At 45.6% G+C, this 20,370-nt stretch overlaps 1 protein-coding gene across 1 annotated transcript; it reads right to left on the bottom strand.

Moving 5' to 3' along the window:
* Positions 1-816: 816 nt before the first annotated feature.
* Positions 817-20,290, bottom strand: tshz3b (teashirt zinc finger homeobox 3b). Its single transcript, XM_077714114.1, has 3 exons — positions 20,060-20,290; positions 19,395-19,805; positions 817-4,465 (listed from the first exon to the last, which is right to left on the bottom strand). Exons 2-3 carry the CDS (start codon positions 19,432-19,434, stop codon positions 1,008-1,010), a joined length of 3,498 nt encoding a protein of 1,165 aa, XP_077570240.1. The 5' UTR covers positions 19,435-19,805; positions 20,060-20,290; the 3' UTR covers positions 817-1,007.
* Between the last annotated feature and the right edge of the window lie 80 nt (positions 20,291-20,370).

Here is a 20,370-nt window from a genome sequence, read left to right as displayed (position 1 = left end):
ATCTTAAATTTTTGCATTTTAAGTGCTATCATTGACCTACGACACCATGGCAACACTGAAAACAAACAAACAAACAAAAAACAAACCCCCAAAAAGTTATTTTTCATATAATATAATTTTACCTTTTTTTTACCCCCAAAATTCAACTATAAAATTCAAATAAATAAATTATAACTACAATCGTAATCGGAATCATAATAGCACCTAAAAAAATATAGAAAAAACGTTTTAAAATATTCAAAAATTACTTCAAAATAATAATCGATGATGCATTTAAATAATATGAATATGTCAACATACTGGTGTTAGGCCAAAATAGAATGATCGGTGTGTTAAGAGGTAACGAGTACTTTTTAAGATTTACTTTCCAAACACTTTTGTTGCCCCACCCAAGATGGCCGCCAACTACGCACATCCCCTTAAAAATACAGCCCCAGAAATTCACCGTTTAGTTAATGACGATTGGACTAATTGTAGTGTTGCCAATGGCAGCCAATAAGTAAACAGCACGTTATCAGTTTGGAAATAAGCTCTTTATGACTTCATTTTAATGTCAATAGGAACGTTGCCTCTATCAACATGGCTTCAGGGAGGCCATATTGGTGTGGAATTTTTGTACTAGTTGATTTGCAGTAGCCATTTAAAGTGAGAGTGTGGTAGCGAATGAATGAATGAATGAGTTAGCCATGATAGCAATTACTTTACAGTCAAGTATACAGTTATTTAGTACTAAAAGAAACATGTGAAATTATAGAAAAAAAATTTTCTTTCATTTGTATGTTTTTCAGTGCGGTCGTAATGCATTGATTTAAAAAAATAATAATAACCGAGATAAATGGATGTCATTTTTTGGCGATGCATGCAGCTTTTCACGTGGTCTCGATGTTGAAAAAAAACTTCATTTACACCCAATCCCCAGCAGTTCGTTCGTAGTTTTTCTTCTTTAAAACTTTGTCTCGCCCTCCGAAAAACGTGTCCTTTTTACCAGAGTTCCCCCGCGCTAACCGCTAGTCCAGTTCGCAGACGTACAAGACGTGGTCCTCGGGGGATTTCCCGTGAGTCTTGCTCAGGTGCAGTTTGACCGCGTGCTTGCTGGCAAAAGTCCGGTTGCACAGTTTGCAACGCCGGGCGGCCGCGCCGCCCCCCTCGTCCTCGTCGGGGGACGCGGCCGCCGAGTCCGGGGCGGGTAGGGACGAGGGCAGGGCCACGGGGAAGGACGGCAGGGACGAGGGCAGCGGACGCCCGGAAGGGTGCAAGTGGGCCAGGAGTTTGTCGGAGAGTCCCCGGTGGAGACGCTGCTGGGACACGGGGCCCAGGAGACGCTCCCCCGAAAGCTTGGCTAGGTCCCTCAGGCGGAAGCCCAGGTGGGCCTCCAGGTGGCCCACGTAGGTGGACGGGGAACGGATCTGCGAGGCGCAGTCGCTGCAGAAGAAGACGGGATGTCCCGAGTCCAGGTTCTTGAGGAACTTGGTGCCGCCCGTCCGCCGCAACTGGTATTTGACGTTAGCCAACCAGTGGGAAATGGTGGTCATGGAGAGTCCCGTGAAGCGCGAGACGTGCATTCGCTCCTGCGGGCTCAAGTCCGACATCATGAACTTGCCGTCCGCCGTCTGTCTCAGGCTGGAGGCGAACTGGGCCTGCAGGATCAGGAGGTGGCGCGGGTTCCAGTTGGACTGCCGCCCCTTGCGCTTCTGGGCCGGCGACACCTCCTCCGCCTCGTCCTGGGTGGCGCCCTCCACCTCCGACAGGCCCCCCGACGTGGGGGCCTTCTTCAGGGCCTGCTTCTCCGTCAGGTTCCTCAACATGTCGGAGATGTCCGACAGGGCGTTCTCTTTCGGGGGCGACGAGGACATGAAGGAGGCCACGGCGGCCGAGGCCCTGGTTACGGCCACGGCGGGCGGGGAGGAGGCGTTCTTCTCGCCGTGCTTGCCCTTGGTCAGGTCCATGGGTTGGTCGTTGCCCATCGGGTTGGCCCGGTAGAAGTAGCGATCCGGGTGCTCGCTGGCGGATTTCTTCAGCTGGGAGGAGGGCGGCGTGGAGGCCGCCACCGCCGCCTTCTCGGCCAGGCTGTTGCTCATCTTGAAGAGCATGCTCATGGGGTCCAGGGAGGGCAGGGCGGGCTTGGCCGCCTTGCCCAGGTGGGCGTTCATCACCGACTGCAAGGCGCTCAGAGGGTTGACGAAGGGCTGCTCTGGGGGCGGGTGGTCCGTGATGATGGCCGTGCCGCCACCCAGGGAGCCGGACTGGGGCGACGCCGCCGGCAACTCGGCGACGCTCTCCGACGGTTCCTCTTCGGCGTCCCCGTTGGCCCCGTCGGGAATGTCGGGGCTCTTCCCGACTCTGGGGGAATCCCCTCGCCGGGAATCCCCCGCCTCGCTCTGGCACGGCGAGGGCGTGGTTCTGGCCGAGGACGGCCGTACCCCGCCGCCCGGCTCCCTCAGCTTCTCTTCCACTTTGGCCACCTTCTCCGTCACCTTCTTGACCAGCTCCTCCATGGCGTGGAAGTTGTTCTTGGACACGGGTGACGTTTGGCGACTGGGAGGGGACGCCATCGTCTGGGTCTTGCCGCCGGGCGACACCATCTCCGCCCCGGGGAAGGCGTACTTGAGAGCCGAGTTCTTTGCGGCGTTCCCCAGGGAGAGCTTCATGATGTTGGGGAGCTGGTAGGCGGCGTGGATGCTGGGGTAGCCGCCCCAACTGGGGGTTCCGTTCTGGGCTTTGTGGATGGCGGAGGTGACCGTGTTCTCCAGGGACTTGAGGATGTCCAGACCTCCTTTGGGACTGGCGTCCAGATCCTCCTCGGTCAGATAGCTGTACTTTGACGAGACGTCAAACTTTTCCTCCGTCTCGTCTTCGCCGCCGCCGCCGCCCGGCGTCCTGTTGCAGTTATTGTTGAGGAAGGATTCTTTCGTGCACTCCTCCTCCTTCTCTTCCTTTTTAATGTCCACCACTTCGGGCGAGACGGCGGTCGGGGGAGGGACAGGGGCGGGCGGCGGCGAGAAGGCGGTGGCGGCCAGGGGCACCGACTGCACCTTCTCCTCCACGCAGGGCGGGGGCGCCGGACTGGGCGTCTCCAACGTGGGTTTTCCCCTCTTGATGGCCGAGTTGGTGACCTTGATGAAGTGTCCCGTGACCATCATGTGGGCGGTCAGCTCCTGCAGCGTGTCGTGGGAGGAGCCGCACTCCATGCACTTGAGGATCTGCGACTTGCGCGACTCGAACTGCCAGGCGTAGCTGGCGCCGTTCTGGTGCCCGTAGCGGTTGTTGGGGGTGACGTAGGGGTGGGCCGCCCTCTGCGGGAGCTCGTTGGCGTCGGCCGGGCAGCCCGGCTTGGGCGTGGCCCCTCCGTTGGAGTCCGGCGAGCTGGGCACCTCCAGCTCCGCGGCGCCCCTCTTCCGAGCCGAGATGATCTTGGCCGCCACCGGGGTCACGGGCTCCTTCAGAGGCACTTTCTGGTAGTGTTTGGTCTTGATCATGTGGACGCTCAAGTCCTGGAGGGACTCGAAGGAGTGGCCGCAGTACATACACTTGAGGACCTTCTGGGCGTCCTCCTTGCCCTCCATCTCCAGCAGGGAGCGTTTCCTGGGCTTGGACCAGCGGCGGGCGCCCTCGCCGTCCACCTCGTGGTTGTCGTCCCGATAGTGGCCCGTCTCGTTCATGTGCACCGTCAGCTCCACCAGGGTGTCGTAGGCCCCGCTGCAGTCCTTGCAGCGGAACTTGCTGGCGCCGGTGAAGATGGAGCCGTAGAGTTTGGAGCTCTGCCGGTAGAGCTGCACCGTGCTGAACAGGCCGGCCTCGCCCGACAGCGCCGGCGGGAGTCCGGCCGGGTGCTGGCCCAGGATGAGTCGGTTCTGCGAGGCCTGCTGGAGGCTCTTGTTGACCGCCGTTTGGTGCCAGTCGTAGCCGGCGCTACCGCAGCTGCTGCTACTGCTGCTGCTGCTACTACTGCTACTACTGTGGCTGCGAGGGGGTTTCTCCTGGGGTGCTTGGCTTAGGTTCAGGTTCAGCGTGGACCAGTAGGAGTTGCTCAAAAAGGAAGTGTAGATAGCCTTCATCTTCTCCAGGCTGTCGGCCACAGAGCCGGCGGGAAAGGCCGAGGCGGAGACCACCACCGCCGCCTCGTCGCCGATCCCAGGGGTGGCCGCGTTGTCCCTGAGCGCCCCGGACAGGGACAGACCGCCGTCGGGGTCCTTGAAAAGGAGGAGGTCCTCCTCCGCTTTGAGAGGGAGGCTCTCGAAATCCGACATTCTGTCGCTGGATTCGCTCAGGTGCGACTCGCTGTCCATCTCCTGCCCCGAGAAGTCGGCCACGCCGGGCGACCGGTGGGAATCGGGCGCCGATCCCGACTCGTTGACGTCCCGGCGGGGGAATTTGGTGGGAGTCTCCTCCCCTTCCTGTGCCGAGTCCTCGCCGTCCAGGTCCTCGTCCAGTAGCGCCGCGTCCTTCTCGTCTTCGGGGACGTACGCTAGGGGGGGAAACGGAGAAGAACCGTTGTTAGAAGCCAAGAAAAGATCGTCAATTGCATAAGCGGAGCTGTCAATCACGATATGAGAGAGCTACAAGCAATGCTAACGCCTCCCTTTATTTTGGCACTTGGGCATTGGGCACTGTTTGTTCTGCGGGGATGGATGGCGGGGGGGGGGACGCGGAAAGATAACTGGCCACCTTCTTCTTCCTCTCAAGGGGCAACAGCTTGAAATTAAAGTAAATTTGAAATTAATGAAGCACGTTGCGGCGGCGGCGCTTTCAGAAGTCATAAATTAGTTGGATCAACCTCGGAGACGGCACTTCCTGTCTGTCAATTAATACACGGGGCGGCCGGCCTCTAATGCCTTCTCCAACGAACACCCTGGCCGTTTCAATTAAGCCTGCCTCCTCACTCATTACGCCGCTCAGCCCGCCTCGTAAATAAAAATGAATGTTACGTGCGTGCGACAAGTCCGCCGCCGCCGCCGCGGCGAGAAAAGCCATTTGCTTCAATTACCAGAGATTAGAAAAACTTTGCCGTTATTATTTACAGCAAGGGTGTCAAACTCAGGTTGGTTCGCGGCCCGCAATAACATCAACTCGCTTTCACCTAGGCTGGACCATTTTAGATAGAATATTTACATTTTCGATTTTTATAAATGGATTAAATGAACTGGATTAAAAACCCGGAATATTCCGTTTTTATAGGTCTAAAACAATGTTTATTTTAGCTTTTTTAATACATATTTTTATATTTTACAAAATTATTAGACAAAAAAATAAAAAATTACAATAATATTTAGATTTTTTTTAAAAATGGATTAAATGAAGTGGATTAAAAATATTCAATTTTTATAGATTTTTTTAGCTTTTTAAAATATATTTTTAGATTTTACAAAATGATTCTTGAACTAAAAACTGAAAAAAATGATTAAAAAATTACTATAATTTTTTTTTTTAAAATGGATCAAAAGAACTGGATTAAAAATCCTGAATATTCCGTCTTTTAATAAATCTTTTTATTTTAGCTTTTTTTCATATTTTTAGATTTGACAAAATGATTTTTGAACTAAAAATACAGAAAAAAATGGATTAAAACATGACAATTATGGATTTAAAAGGGGGAAAATCAGGACATTTAATATAAGTCTGTCATTTTAATGTTATCCTGAAACACAAAGTCGGCACTCACAATTTACTTTCTCGGGCCCCACAAAATGATGCCACGGGCCACATTTGGCCCCCGATCCCCTACTTTGACACCAGTGCTCTACTCCTTTCAATCGATGGCAAAATAACCATGGCTACGGTCGTCGATGGCACCCGAGAGGTTAATGAGGATTTGTGTTCCTCGGCAGAGATCAGAGATAGCCCCGCCCCCTATTTTTTGGGGGGGTGCAATGAAGCCTAGCAGATGATCACCATCTAATCAAACATGCAATTACGTGCCTATATTACATTCATATATATGAATATATATCGTAATGCGCCCATCCGGGCATCCGAGCGGAGATTGTGAGCCATAAAATGGGAGAAAAAGTGCAACGTTATGAAACGTTATAGAGGAAAAGAACAAAAAAAAAATAAAATAAAAAAAGGCAATAAAGTCCGGGGCGCTGGGAGGCAATTTAGAATGCAAAACACAAACCATTAAATTTGCGCATTATCTTTTAATTTAATCTGGAATGATTTATAATCCATCACGCCTTCCTCAGCCGCATCCAAGTATTCTCCGCCGCTTGATTGACAACAAAGGTGATTTATTAAACTCATAAAAAAAGACAAAAAATGCTAGCATACCACACACATACAGCGTTGTTTTAGGATCAATATTGTCTTTTTTTTAAATGTTAGCTAGATTTTTACGCACAAGGTCGCCACAAAATTATCGTGTAACGTCTCAAACCTGTTAATTCAATAAAAAAATGAATACACTTTCAATCAAACTCATAAAAAAGTTACTAAATTGGTAGAGAAAGAGTTTAATCAAAACTCTGATCGCATAAAATAAGAATAAAAAATTGGGTCAAGTTGGCGTAAATTGAGCTTTCATAAATAATAGAAATCCAAAAACATATAAAATCCATTCCAATGATAAAACATTCAAACAATAGATCATAAATAACCAAAGTGGTCCAAACGCGTGTCCAAAGATGACATGAGGCCACACTGGTTGTCACGGTAACGCTCCACGTGATTGACATTTGATACATTTTCCGACCTGACTAGCTTAATGCTAACACATCATGGGAAACTCCATAGACAAGCTACTGAATAGCCTCGATGTGTCCACAACTATCAAAAGTAGGGCACAGTTCAATTTTACGCGAAACAACACGTTTTAAAACAAAGTAGAAAAAAGTGGCATAAAATGTAGGCCCTCCCAAAACGTTGACATTTACTTCTATTTTTTTTCCCCCGTCGTGGTTTAGTCCTTGGCTATTTATTCTCTAAAAACTTGATATTTTCACGTTTTTGACGTAGCTACCATGCATTTAAGCTACCGCACATGTGAACTATATCTAACCTAAGCTAACGCCCACCTAAGCTAACGGCTACCTAAGCTAACGCCCACCTAAGATATCGCTCACCTAAGCTAACGCCCACGTAAGCTAACGCGCCCAGTTTGAATCAAAATCCGTTCACTACGAGTCCAAAAGCGGCGCTTTGATGGAGTGGTCGGTCATCGGCGAACAAGCTCCGGCTCTTTTGCCCGCTATTTTCTCTCTTGACACGGCGCTAATGAAGGAGCGCCACGCCACCTCTTCTTTTTTTTATCAGCAGCCCGCGCCGTCCCCGCCGGCTCGCCGCGTCTGCCGTCGTCAACATTTCCGAGGCGCCGAGAGAGCGCGGACGGACCCAAACGGGAGCGCCTTAACCCGGGCCCTATCTTTTTAATTATCTTCCTCCCGCCGTTTGATTAATTATGGGGTTGCAGGTGAAAAGCGCTGACTGACGGCCCCTTCCGTGGCCGTCAAAAAAAGCAAACAGCTGCCGTCGCCACGGCCATCGCCTAGCAACCCCCTCCTCGCTGATGGATGAGCGCCGGCCGACGGACCGGTCGCCGTAAATCAGAAGGGGGTTGGATATGTGTACGTACGCAAGGAAAAAAAAGCGCCTAAACGCTATCTCCCGCGATATGCTAACGTGGCGCGGGTGTGTAATTGTAATATATGGCTGGCATGTGTGCGTTTTTACCCAAATGTTTTAGACTGGAATTGTAGCCCAAACGCAAATTCCAGTTGGGATACCATTAATAATCCGCTAATAATTGAAAAAATTGGTTTATTGACGTTGTTGAACTAAAATTGCAGGATGTAGAAGAGGGCATTTCATAGTTTGGGTGAGGGGGTCATAAGGTCAAAGGTCACAGAGGTCAGAAGAGGAATTTTGTGATAGGTAGATTGTATGGATGTTTTTGGTCAAAATTGAATACACTACTTAACTGGATAAAGGGATAAAGATTATTAAACTTAATGTTTACAGTAAGTGGAAAGGTCAGAGGTCACAAAGGATTTTTTGGCATTGCTTTGATGGCACATTGCATTCATATTTACAGTACAGCTGTTATGTTTGATTTCAAGAGAAAAATTGTTGAATATTTGGGAGAGTTGGCTCGCATAAGGTCAAAGGTCATCAGGTCAAACTCAAAATCAGTGGGACCAAAACTCTTAGGTTAGGTTAGGCTAGGCTATGCTAAGCTAGGATAGATGGTTGACTGAAGCTGTATTCTTTTTTTGTTCTGATTCAAGAACAAATCTCTTTTTTTATTCATCTATTTTTCAGTTTATTTGAGTAGAATCAAGTCCATCCCAAAACATCATCCCCGACAGACATTTCCCGTTTTACCAGCCCATCAAATCTATGTGATTTACAACCTGATTTACATACGTATCGCCGCCGTTTGACTTGCTTTGACATAACTTGTAGTTTTCCCTCCGACCCGAGTTCATCCCGACCGAGCCGCCGTCAAATCTATAAATAATTCACTGTGGGTAATAAATCGCCATCCACTTTTTGTAGCTGCCAAGTTTATTTGAGGTTTTTTTTAAATATATTTTACGATTTCACAAAATGACTTTTGAACTAAAAACACAGAAAAAATGGATTAAAAATGACAATTTTTGATTTAAAAGGGGGGAAATCAGAAAATGTAATCATTTTAGATGTAATATTTAGATTGTTTAAAATAAATGGATTAAAAGAATTGGATCAAAAGCCTTGAATATTCCGTTTTTTATAGATCTAAAAACAATGCTTATTTTACCTTTTTTTTTTTTAAATATATTTTTAGATTTTACACAATGACTTTTGCACTAAAAACACAGAAAAAACGGATTAAAAATGACAATGATTGATTTAAAAGGGGGAAATCAGTAGATATAATATCCATCTACAATCTTTTGAATCATTTGAATTTGATCCAAAAACAGTATGATATATTTTCCCGGCCCGCTCAAAATGATGCGGCGGGCCACATTTGGCCCACGGGCCGCCACTTTGACACCAGTGCCTTAGAATGACTGGAGCCAGTCTTGCATTTATAATTGTAGGAAAACTTCCATTTGTAGCTTTATTCCGTCACCCTGGACGTTGGCCTAGTGTTGCACTCGTATGTCCAAATGGTTCAAAAACGCCTTATTTGTCTGAAAGTAGTCCCCCCCCCCCGAAGGCCCGCCATTTGTTTATTGACCTTCACTTGCAAGTGAGCGACCGACTGAAGGAGAAGTTGGTCCCAGTGTTCCAGCACTGCCTCAATTGATCAAAAATGTGAGGAAAACTTTGACACGGAGGTTCTGCGGTAGCGCTTTCCTCCCCTGACTATTGGCGTGAGTCAGTCGCAATGACAAAACTCCCCCCCATTCAAAAGGAGGCCTCACACAAGATGGATGCCCCAAAAAAATAAAAAAAAGCCTGTTGATGGATATGAATGTGGCCTTGCCATTCATCACCCAGCTATTATTTAGACTGGACGGCTACACACAGCTGTAACCTGAGCTAGCACACTTAGCGTGTGTGTGTGTAGAGGCAGGAAGCATAAAAAGTCAGGGTCAGGACAAAGAGAGGAAATGAAAGATCAGAGTGGAGTGAGGAGAACAAGAAAAGTTAAAAAGTTAGCTTCCGGGCCAGCAAGCTTAGAAAAAAAGAGTAAATCTGTCCGGATAAAATGGCCGCGTTCCAACAAGCTTACTAAAAAGTTTGCTTCTGGGCAGGTAAGTGTAGTAGAGTGTAAATCTGGATGAAGTGGCCGCATTACAACAAGGTTTCCCTTAAAATTGTCACGTGTGTTTCTGTGATCGTTTCCGATGTAGTTTGCATTTTTTTTATGTCATATGACAAGTATTGAAAGCAAAATAGATCAAAATAAAATCAATATGTTGTATAAAAATTGTATCAGATACACTCGCAAAGAGTAGTACATAAAAATATATTAGTTAAAAAAAGTACAGATTAAATTGAAAATAAAATACAGGAATAGTCTAAAACCAAATGATTAAAAAATAAGAAAAAAAGGCTAAATGCCCTGCAAACAATTGTGGTTTTCCCCCACCTTTGGCCTTAAGACATCTAGGATTGGCTCCAGCACCCCCGCGACCCTTGTGATGATAAGATTATTTAAGATTTTCCCAATTTTATTTCTCTCTTTCCAATATGCTTTTCCGTACTTACACATTCTCCCAATTCATGTTCAATGTAAAAAAAAATAACCATAAAACTCAATAGGTTAAACATGCTCAAATCTAAATCCGTTTAAACGGAGACATCCGGCATCAAGTGATCACGTTTCAACGCCCCCAAGTCCAAATAAATTGGACATATACCACAGTCCGTCCATCCAATAAGAGATTCCGGCAGTTTTGAAACATGCGCTTTAGCTCTGCGTCTTATTAGCCGGCTAGCTAGCTCGCTCGCTAGCGGGCTAGCACATGTTGTTAATAAAAGGTCTGTGGTGCAACGTGCTTAATTGTGTTACAATGTGACGGTCCAGAGGGGAAATGGAGCGCTGCCAACGGTGTAATCCCGCCTTTCCGTCTGCTTCACATCCTCTCAAACACACACACACACACACACACACACACACACACACACACACACACACACACACACTCACATACACACACTTTGATGAATGACACGTGTCAGCACACGTCCGTGACGGACGACGGGAAGGAAACGCAGAGTTTTTGGCAACGTGGCGCTAACCACCACCGCCCTCCCTTCTAAAACTCGGGCCAATAGTGCCGAGTCATTCATTCGGCCGGCCGGCTTTGGCTATCATTGCCACCCAAAAAAATATGCCCTTTTTACTTTTAATATTTTTTGGTGAAAATCAATAGGAATTGACCCATAAAGTCCTCAAATTAACAAACGTATTTGGAAATATCGCCACATTTCCAATGAAAAAAATGGTTGAACGTGGCAACCCTAACCCTAAAGATGGCGAGGGTGCTGGAGCCTACCCCCAATGACCCTCCAGCCAATCATTAGCCAACCAATGACGCAAACAACCAATCACCTTGCCTGCCTATTGTTGCCATTTAGCCCGAAAGCGGACAACCCGAAGCCAAACCTACGGAAGGAGGGGGATCAGACGCGGAATACCGCCACCCGAGGCCATCCCTCCAAAGGCTCACACCCGCTAAAAGCCCCCCCACCCCGCTAAAAATCCCCCCCGCCCCTTGTTTCCGCCAGCGCCCGTGGCTAATTAACGTAGCTGGGCGGGTGTGTGTGGAGGGCTGACTAATGTTTTTGATCTTTATGCCTGATAAGCGCATAGCTAATGAGCTTTCAAAGGCGGCGTCGCCGCTCGCCACTTGGCGCTGGCTTCCTCCCTCCCTCCTTCCCTCCTTCCCTCCCTCCCTCCCTCCCTCGCCCCCCCGCCATTATTGACAGATGCCTTTTCCTTCTTTTCCTCCACCGCGCCATAAATCCTGGCCCGCTAATGAGCTTGAAAAGTGCCACCCTGCCAGTCAGCTAATGAAACTGAGAGAGGGGGAAGGGAAGGGAATGTGTGGGGTGGACCAAAGGGGGCGCCACATGTGTGTGTGCGTATGTGCGTAAGTGTGTAAGTGTGTGTGTGTGTGTCCTGCTCACTGCAGATGTTAGCTTCGTCGACGGTGGCAGAAAATGTCCCAAAACATGGGTCAACAATGGCAACATTTGGTCAACTATTTGGCTTAACAGCTCATAATCCAGTGTATAACTCGAATAGAAATATATTTAGTTGTTGTTTCCATCACGTTAGTCTGTACAGGTGTCAAAGTGGGGACCCGCGGGCCAAATTTGGCCCGCCGCATCATTTCGTGCGGCCCGGGAAAGTCAATGATGAGAGCTATATAAAAATATTTTCAGTTTTCCACTTTAATATGGAAAATAATTAAAGAAAAATTTGGTTTCCTTTTAGATCATAAATTCTATTTTTTTTATCAATTTTTTCAGTTTTTAGTCCAAAAATAATTTTGTGAAATCTAAAAATATATATATAAAAAAAAGCTAAAATAACATTGTTTTAGATCTATAAAAACAGAATATCCACGCCTTTTAATCCAGTTCTTTTAATCCATTCATAAAAGTAAAAATAAATAAAATAAAATGGTCGGAGTTGACGTTAACGCGGCTCGCAAACCAACCTGAATCTGAAATCCTGTATATGAATCTTTTTCAGACTACTTCTTTGCGTGTGTACTTAAAAGTGAAGCTTTAAATCTTATTCCACTTGTGACAATAAAGGCATTAAATTCAATTGAATCATTGGCATATCGGTAGCGTAAATGCTATCATATTGAGACTTTTAGCCACCTTTTAATACCATCTAGATTTTCCATCCAAATGTCAGGTGGCATAATTGACTCAATTCACTAATAGCGCCTTGATGCCAAGGATGAGGCGGCGTTGTGACATTTTGCGAGGAAATCAAATCAGGACTTGAAAATGTGCCTCTGTCGTAGTAGTAGTGGTACTGGAAAGTCCACTTCCTGCTGTTTAGTTTCCTCACAACAATATTGACGCTAGAAAGCATCTGAAAGTGATCACAACATAAAACCAGGAGGCGGGGCTTTTGTGTCAAGTGTGTGTGTGTGTGTGTGTGTGAGAGAGTAGGAAGCCGCTGTCATCTTGAGAAGGATGTCAGCCAAGGCGAGCTCTGATTACGCCATGTTATTCATCACACACAAAACACACACACACGCACTCACACCGCACGCACAACGCAAACACACACTAATCAACTCGTCGCCCTCGATTGACAGGGATAGGCGTCCAAACCATTTCAAGTCAGAGGCTGGTAGCCATCTGATTTTTGTTTTTTTAAATTAGTTTTTAATAATCACCTTTTTAAAAATAAGGATTTTTTTTAGGTTGTTTGACCCTTTGGTGCCTGAATTTGTCTTTTACTAATTCCATTTTCACTAATTTTGGACAGGCAGTTTGTTCACAAAAGTCCTATTTTTAGATCATTAGTTTGAAAGATACGAAACAATCCCAAAAACATTAAATGACAGACAAATTGGGAAATTATATTATTTAAAAATATATCACGAATGTAAAGATTTTTTGAATTACTATTTATTTCTTTTCAGGCTTTTCTGTTTATTTTTTTAAGGATTTAAAATTTTCTGGCTTCATTTTTCAATTAAATTTTCAAAACGTATTGGTACAATTTGAAACAGTTGTATTGTGTATTGCTCTTCTAAGTACATCTGTACAAAAAACAAAAACCTGTAATACCGTCGTCTTATAGAGCCGCATACCAGGCTTAATCATTATATCCAAAAATAAATGTCATTAGTATTGATTAAAGTAACACCAAAAAGCAACAAAACATTTACCGTTAAGATACTCTTGCATTTTTAAAATATTCAAACTAAACTACAAGAGCTAAAAACCGTCATGGCACCTCCAACGTTTTTGGGTGGTCAGACCACAAAGCATTTTTAATCAGGCACTTTAACGGACACCACTATATTATCGATCCCAAGCTAATCATAGGGTGAAAACCCCAAATACTTTGTTTACCTCCGACGCCATTTTCTAGCTTTCACTTGTTTACTCGATACAATCCCTTCTTTTCACTTTCCTTATTTTACGGGTGGGTTAAAGGAGGGGGTTACGAGGGGGAGGGGGGGGTACTTCTTGCCAATTTAAGGAATAAGTGCTGATGTGTCAGCTATTGACTTTTGGAAGAAGAGCAAATGACGGCATCAAGCGCCGGCGATAACGTGTAACCAAGGCCGACCCGACCGCCTCTAATTGACAGCTGTCAACGTAATGGGCGCCGCCACGCAAGATTCCGCGCGGGGGTACCGGGGGTGCCGGGGTGGGCGTGCTTCAAATCGGCAGCCACTTATCCTCCGGGAAAAGAGAAGGGAAGACGGACGAGTACGGGGATGCGCCAAATGTGTCGAAAAGAGACGGCCGTCATTCCCAAACCGAGCGCCCTCGTCCCGTTGGAAAGTTTCGCCTTGACTTGGGATGCTACGCTAGTCGCTAGCGCTCTGGGCGATGAGTCCTTATAGTATATGGGCCCTTTGATATATGAGTAAAATGTCCGTTCACTTTACTTTGGAATTGATATTCAATTAGCATCAAGTAGCGCTACAAGCTAAAACTCTCCAGCGTAGCCACCCCCAAAACTGTACACCACAGGTGTCAAAGTGGCGGCCCGGGGGCCAAATCTGGACCACCGGATCATTTAGTGCGGCCCGGAAAAGTCAATCATTAGTGCCGACTTTCTGTTTTAGGATCAAATTTAGATGATTGATATAAATGTATATTACATTTCCTGATTTTCTCCCTTTTAAATCATTTATTGTGATTTTTTAATCCATTTTTTCTGTGTTTTTACTTCAAAAATAATTTTGTAAAATCATAAAATATATATTAAAATTAAGCTAAAATAAACATTGTTTTAGATCTAAAAAAAACGGAAAATTCAGGGCTTTTAATCCAGTTCATTTAATCCATTTATAATAAAAAAAAACTAAATATTATATCTAAAATTAAATCGAGTTGACATTAAAGTGGTCCGTGAGCCTGACACCCTTTCTCTATCGACACTATATGTATTTATATATATATATATATATATATATATATATATATATATATATATATATATATTTTATTATTTTAATGGTTTATAAAATTGTTACCACAGTAGTATTAAATTCCAGCCTAAATATTTCTGGAAATCTAGTATGACTACATAGTTTCTTGACAAATATTCCTCGGAATCGAAGCTACATTAGCACACACACACACACACATACACTTGCGCAAAAACATGCTTGTTATAATCAGAGGAAAATGGCACCCGCGTATGTTTTAATGACATCACGGCCAATTGTAAAAGCAGCCGCGTTGCTCGTTAAAGCAAAAAAAAAAGAAAAGAAAAAAATAGGTGGTGCTTTTCAAGGCATTTTCACTCTGTTAATTAAGACAATAATTATCCCAAGCTGCTTTAAACAAGGTTAATTAGCTTCATTATGTTTACGTGTTTCATTAGCGGCCGCCGGCGCCGACGCGCCGCGCAAATTAAACAACACGTTGGAGCAACGGAGAGAGGCTGGCCGGCCCTTAATGTACTTCTACAAGGCACTATTTAAAGACTCAAAAAAAGTCTGTGTGTGTGTGTGTGCGTGTTTTGAAAACGGGCCACTGCATTTCCGCTCCGATACGAGCGCTAACGCTAACGTGCATGCAGCGTGATTAATCTGGCGCTACTGCCGCGCTTTAGCGCTCACGCTAACACAAATCACAGAAATCAGCTGCTTTGCCTTGGTCGTCTATCTAGACTGGGGACCTAACCGGATACGTCCGGTCGCCCACCTCAAAATTTGGGAGAAAAGTACTCTAATTCTGGTGATAATGTGGGAAATATTCCGGGTTCATTTACTGTTAGGAAATGGTAAATGTGGAAAAATCCTATCGTTGCATGCTGTATTTTATTTTGAAATTACAGTCATGGAGTTGATTTGTTGGTTGGACCTAGGTTGTCGGACTCGGGTTGGTTCACGGGCCGCGTTAACGTAAACTTGATTTTATGTGGGCTGGATCATTTTAAATTGAATATTTAACTTTTTTGTTTGTTTTTTTGTATAAATTATTATTATTAAAATCCTGAATATTCAGTTTTTTATAGATCTAAAACAATGTTTATTTGAGGTATTTTTAAAATATTTTTTAGATTTTACAAAATTATTTTTGAACTAAAAACACGGGAAAAATATTAAAAAATGACAATGATTTATTTAAAAGGGGGAAAAAATCAGGAAATTTAACATACATCTTTACACTTTTAATTTCATCTTAAAACAGAAAGTCGCCACTCATGATTGACTTTCTCGGGCCGCACAAAATGATGCGGCGTGCCAGATTTGGCCCCCGGGCCGCCACTTTGACAACTGTGATGTAAATAAACATGGCCGCGATAATTGAAAAATCGCCAAGTAGGGTCACCCCTATTGTAACTTTTTTTTTGTTCAGTGCTGAGTCCAAGTCAGAGTTTTAGCGTAGATTTTCACATTTTTATGTACTTAAAAATATACGTTTAATAGCTGAAAAAAATCGTAGAGTAGTCAATTCGCAATAATCGAGGGAAGACTGTCATGTGACCACCGACACAACACACCAGCCATCAAAATCCAAAAACGGTAGCGCAAAAAACGTCCCTTGAAAGTCCGAATCAAGTTAGGCTAATGTTTAGCTTTTGGAAGGCTACTTTTCTGATTAGTTTCTTGGTGACTAAAGGAAGGGGGCGGAGTTTGTGGCATTGGAGTTTTCTGGCAACCTTTCACCTGATTTTCCAGCCCATCTCCGTTTTAAGTCGCTTGATGGTTGACTGGCGCCACACTGATCCTCCACAAGAGCGTTCAAATGCGCAATCAAGGACAATCACCTCGCCGTCCCGTCTCGTCCCGTCCCTCCCGTCCCGTCCCCGACTCCATTGGACTCCCTCGCAACGCAATCAACCTGTCGTCGCGCCGCACTTCCTGACCAAATATTGTTTTACCACGGGAAACCCAAGCGGACCAAAAAGAGAAAAAAAAGGATCTACTCGGAAAAAGGTCCATTTCTAGTTTGTAAACAAACACGGCTCCCCACAACCGTCGTCCTTTAGTTCAGGGCTAGAGAAGACGTAGAAGCCAATGATATCTTTGTAAACTCGTCATAGTAACGGCCAATTGCGTTGTTTGTAAACGTAGTATTTCCAGCAGTCATTCAACCACTTATCCTCACCATGACTATAGGGGGTGCTGGAGTCTATCCCAGCTAACTGTGGCCAATGGCAGCTAATCACCCATTGCTAGGGCTAATTCACAATTAGCTTAGCAAGCATGTATCAGGGATTTGGGGGTAAAACCGTAGCACCTAGGACAATTTGGCATACATGTAGCCTAGCATGCATGTTTTTGGGGGATGTGAGAGGAAAGCGGAGTACCCGGAGAAAACCCACTCTAGCCCAGGGAGAACACAGAAACTCCACTTGACGAGACCTTGACTGCAAAACTTTGTTGACGCGCTAACCGCTAATCCGCCACCATTATTTTTTTTGTATTATTTTTACTTCTATCCTCACAAAGGTTGCGAAGGGTGCTGGAACACATCCCAGCCAACTCTGGGAATGAACCTGAATCACTGGCCAGCCAATCACTGGGCACCATGAGTCAAAGGACAACCAATCATAGCTCACACTTAAAGTCAGGCAATTTACACACTTGTATTTTTACTGGTTTAAAAATATGTATCGTAACATTAAAAAAAAGGTATCGTAAGAGACAAAATCGGCATAGGGACATCCCTCAAAGTATACTTTATATATTCGTGGCTCTTTTGATGGGTGCATATTAATCTCCGCTCACCTGCTAGCATCAACACCGAACTTGCAATGGCCGATAGAGGGCGCTGTTTACGCTAAAAGCGCATTTTAAACCGTACGAGAAACATTTTAGCCACTCGACTTTTTCTTCAACTGTCTTAATATAATCTTAATATGTCCATGCGTCCGTCCTTCCACCTGTCTCACGGCGTCCATTAGCCCTAAAACGGCGCCATCGAGCGAGGCCAGCCCGGCCGGGGTTTTGCGTGCGCGTGTACGTGAGTGTGCGTGATTGACCATTAAGGCCACTGATGAATGTGGCTGTCAGAGGGCAGACAATTAAATCAAAGATGAAACAAAGTCTCCTTAAAGCGAGCTTTAATACGCGACTCACCGTCAAATGCGAGCGTTTCTTTACGTGTGGCGTCGAGTCGCCGTCTTTGCGCATATGGAATGACGTGTGGCGTTGGGCGTGGGCTTTAAAGACAGATAGAAAAATATGTATATGTATTTTTTTTTTTTAAATGGATGGACTGTATTTTGCAATTGTAATCCGTGCATTCATTATTTTTAATTAACGACAATGCGTGAAAGCAAAAAATTGATTGGCGTATTTGGCTAAAAAGACTAAAATTAGTTACCCGGTGATGATGTCATCACGCGCTTACTGGTGAAATTAGAAATTGACATTTTTTAAAAGCTATAACGAGCGAGAATGTAAAAGCCGGGAGAATTAGCAACTCGTTTTTAAAAGGAAAATGTTGCCGATACGAACACCCGCATTTTACGAGCTCGGGGGTGACGTACGAAGGCCAAAGTTGAGCGATCGGCGAGAACGTAAAAGATCTGCGTGATGTCAGCTTTAAGGGGGAAAAGGGGATTTTTCAAATAAAAAGACGCGCCACTAAATCAGATGACGTGCTTTTATAGGCAATATGGCTCGCAAGCCAGATTTTTTTTTTCTTGGGGGAAAAAGACCCTGAAAATGATGACTTCACCAGAGTTGACCTTTCATTTTGTCTCAAGTTGTCCAATGGATAGAATATTTTATGAGGAAGGCTTTAAGTTTATTTGGAATCGCACGACTACCCACAGAAATGTGATTAACGCTGAAGAAAGAGCCGAAAAAGAGCCGAAAAAAAGAGCCGAAAAAAGAAGCTTTTGCAACTTCAAAACAAATAAGAAGTCATTTTTCCATCTTTTTTTATGGGAGCCACTACACCTAATTCCTTTCCCGTAAATCACACCAACAACCTTAAGAAAATACACCATTCAATCTCAGACGAACGGTCACTGAGTCAATGTCAAAACGGCTCTTCTTTACGAACGGAAAAGTCAAATTTGTCAACTTTTTCCCCGTCTATTTTTTTGGACGCTAAAGTTCACGTGGAGTCTTCACAACACGGCGCAGGAATTTGCCGCAAAAAAGTTGTCCCCAAAGTGAACGGTGCGGGCAAACGACGGCAGACGGCGTTCAGTCTTGCGAAGCCAATCGGATCATTTTTGGCTCATTTGTCGGCTCCCAAATGCTCGTAAACTCCGAATGCCAGCTCGCTGTGGCGGAAACGGAAAGAAGACTCCACTCGCTCGCTCGCTCCGATGAAGGAGATTTCAAGACGGATTCAAAGCCCTTTTTTTTGTGTCTCCAACCTCGGACAGCCACGAACGACTCTCTCGTCTTTTTAACGACATACTAACCAAGCTTTCCTCTTTATACCTCAATTCGGACTATTTTAAAGATGCCCAATTTTTCTCCCTAAACTGGACTCTTTCTTTGCCTGAGGCAAAAGTTACTACAAAATGGAATATTCTCCTTCAAACAACATCCAAACCACTGGAAAAATATCACCAAACGACCAACAAGAGCCGATTCTAGTGGACTGAATACATCAAATCATCTTATCATTTCAAATCCCCCTTCAAACAACACTTAAATGTTTCATTTTGCCACACTAAAACGCCACTAAACTACAAAAAAAAAGCACACAGAAACCCAAACAGACCAAGTTTTTGCCAGCTTTGCCCAAGAAATGACAAAAAAAAAGTAGCCAAGATGAAAATGAAGACTGTAAAGAAGAGAGAGAGAGTGAGGCAGTTAGCCCGTTCGTACCTGCGGCGCGCCGCGGCGCTTGCTGCTTCCTCCGCGGCATGTCGGCGGTGGCGGCGCTTCCTCTGCGGCCCCGCGGATGGGAGGCTTCCCGCGGGCTAACACCCCCAGGGCGTCGGCGTTCGCTCCCCGCTTCGGGACTCCCGCATCGGTGGAACGGCGTGCGCTCGTCGTGTGCGTGTCAGCCACACAACAACAAAAAAGGGAAGAAAAAAAAACACTAGCGAAGAGACGCTGTCGCTGGAGGAGGAGGAGGATGATCAACGTTGGCCAAATCGGCGTCCCCTTCCTTGGCTTTCCCTTCCCCCGGACTGGCCGCGGCGGTGGCGGTCTCGGCAACGGCGGCGGTAGCGGCAACGGCGGTGAAGAAGCGCTTCCCCTCCCGCCCTTCCGCGATCTCCCGCAACAAGCGTGCTTGAGGGGACACAATCAAACGACGGGCGTCAGTCAAAAGTGCGCCAAAAAAGGGGAGAAAATAAACAGTAAACGGGGAGTAAAAAGGGGGGAGGAGGAGGAGGAGGGGGGGCGGTGGCGGCGGTGGCGGCGTGGAAGCGCCTCCACACTTGAACCTCCGCGAGGCTGATGATGGGCGGCACGTAACGCCGCTCTGTCACTCACCCCTCGCCACCCCACCTCCCCACACAACGTTGTCGCGCACGCGCACTTACTTGAAAGGAAGACTTAAGCGGCGTGCGCTCGTGCGTGCGTGAGCTGGCGTCGTCGTCCAGGTGCGCCCAACCCCGTAAAAATCCCAACGAGGAAGAAGAGGAGGAGGAAGAAGGTTATGTGAGGAACAGGGGGTCCATCAAAGCACCCCCATGCATGCCGTGCCTATCTCTCCTTTTTATTTCTTGATTTTTTTTCAGTTCTTATGAATTGAAAGAAGGGGGGGGGGTGATGTACGCGTCTTCCCAGGGAATTCTTCACTTTTTTGAGGATGCAATTAGAGGATTATTTAAAAAAAAAGTTTTTTTTTAAC

Source organism: Stigmatopora nigra, chromosome 3 (genome assembly GCF_051989575.1).
Source record: "Stigmatopora nigra isolate UIUO_SnigA chromosome 3, RoL_Snig_1.1, whole genome shotgun sequence".
NCBI lineage: Eukaryota > Metazoa > Chordata > Actinopteri > Syngnathiformes > Syngnathidae > Stigmatopora > Stigmatopora nigra.
This window is presented reverse-complemented; position numbering and strand designations above follow the sequence as displayed.

What these genes read in the sequence shown, in the direction of transcription:
- tshz3b (XM_077714114.1), bottom strand. Translation starts at nt 19,434, where the DNA reads ATGCCGCGGAGGAAGCAGCAAGCGCCGCGGCGCGCCGCAG. An exon ending in AGCGCCGCGGCGCGCCGCAG is followed by an intron (nt 4,466 to 19,394) that starts GTACGAACGGGC and finishes TTCCCCCCCTAG; the next exon opens with CGTACGTCCCCGAAGACGAG.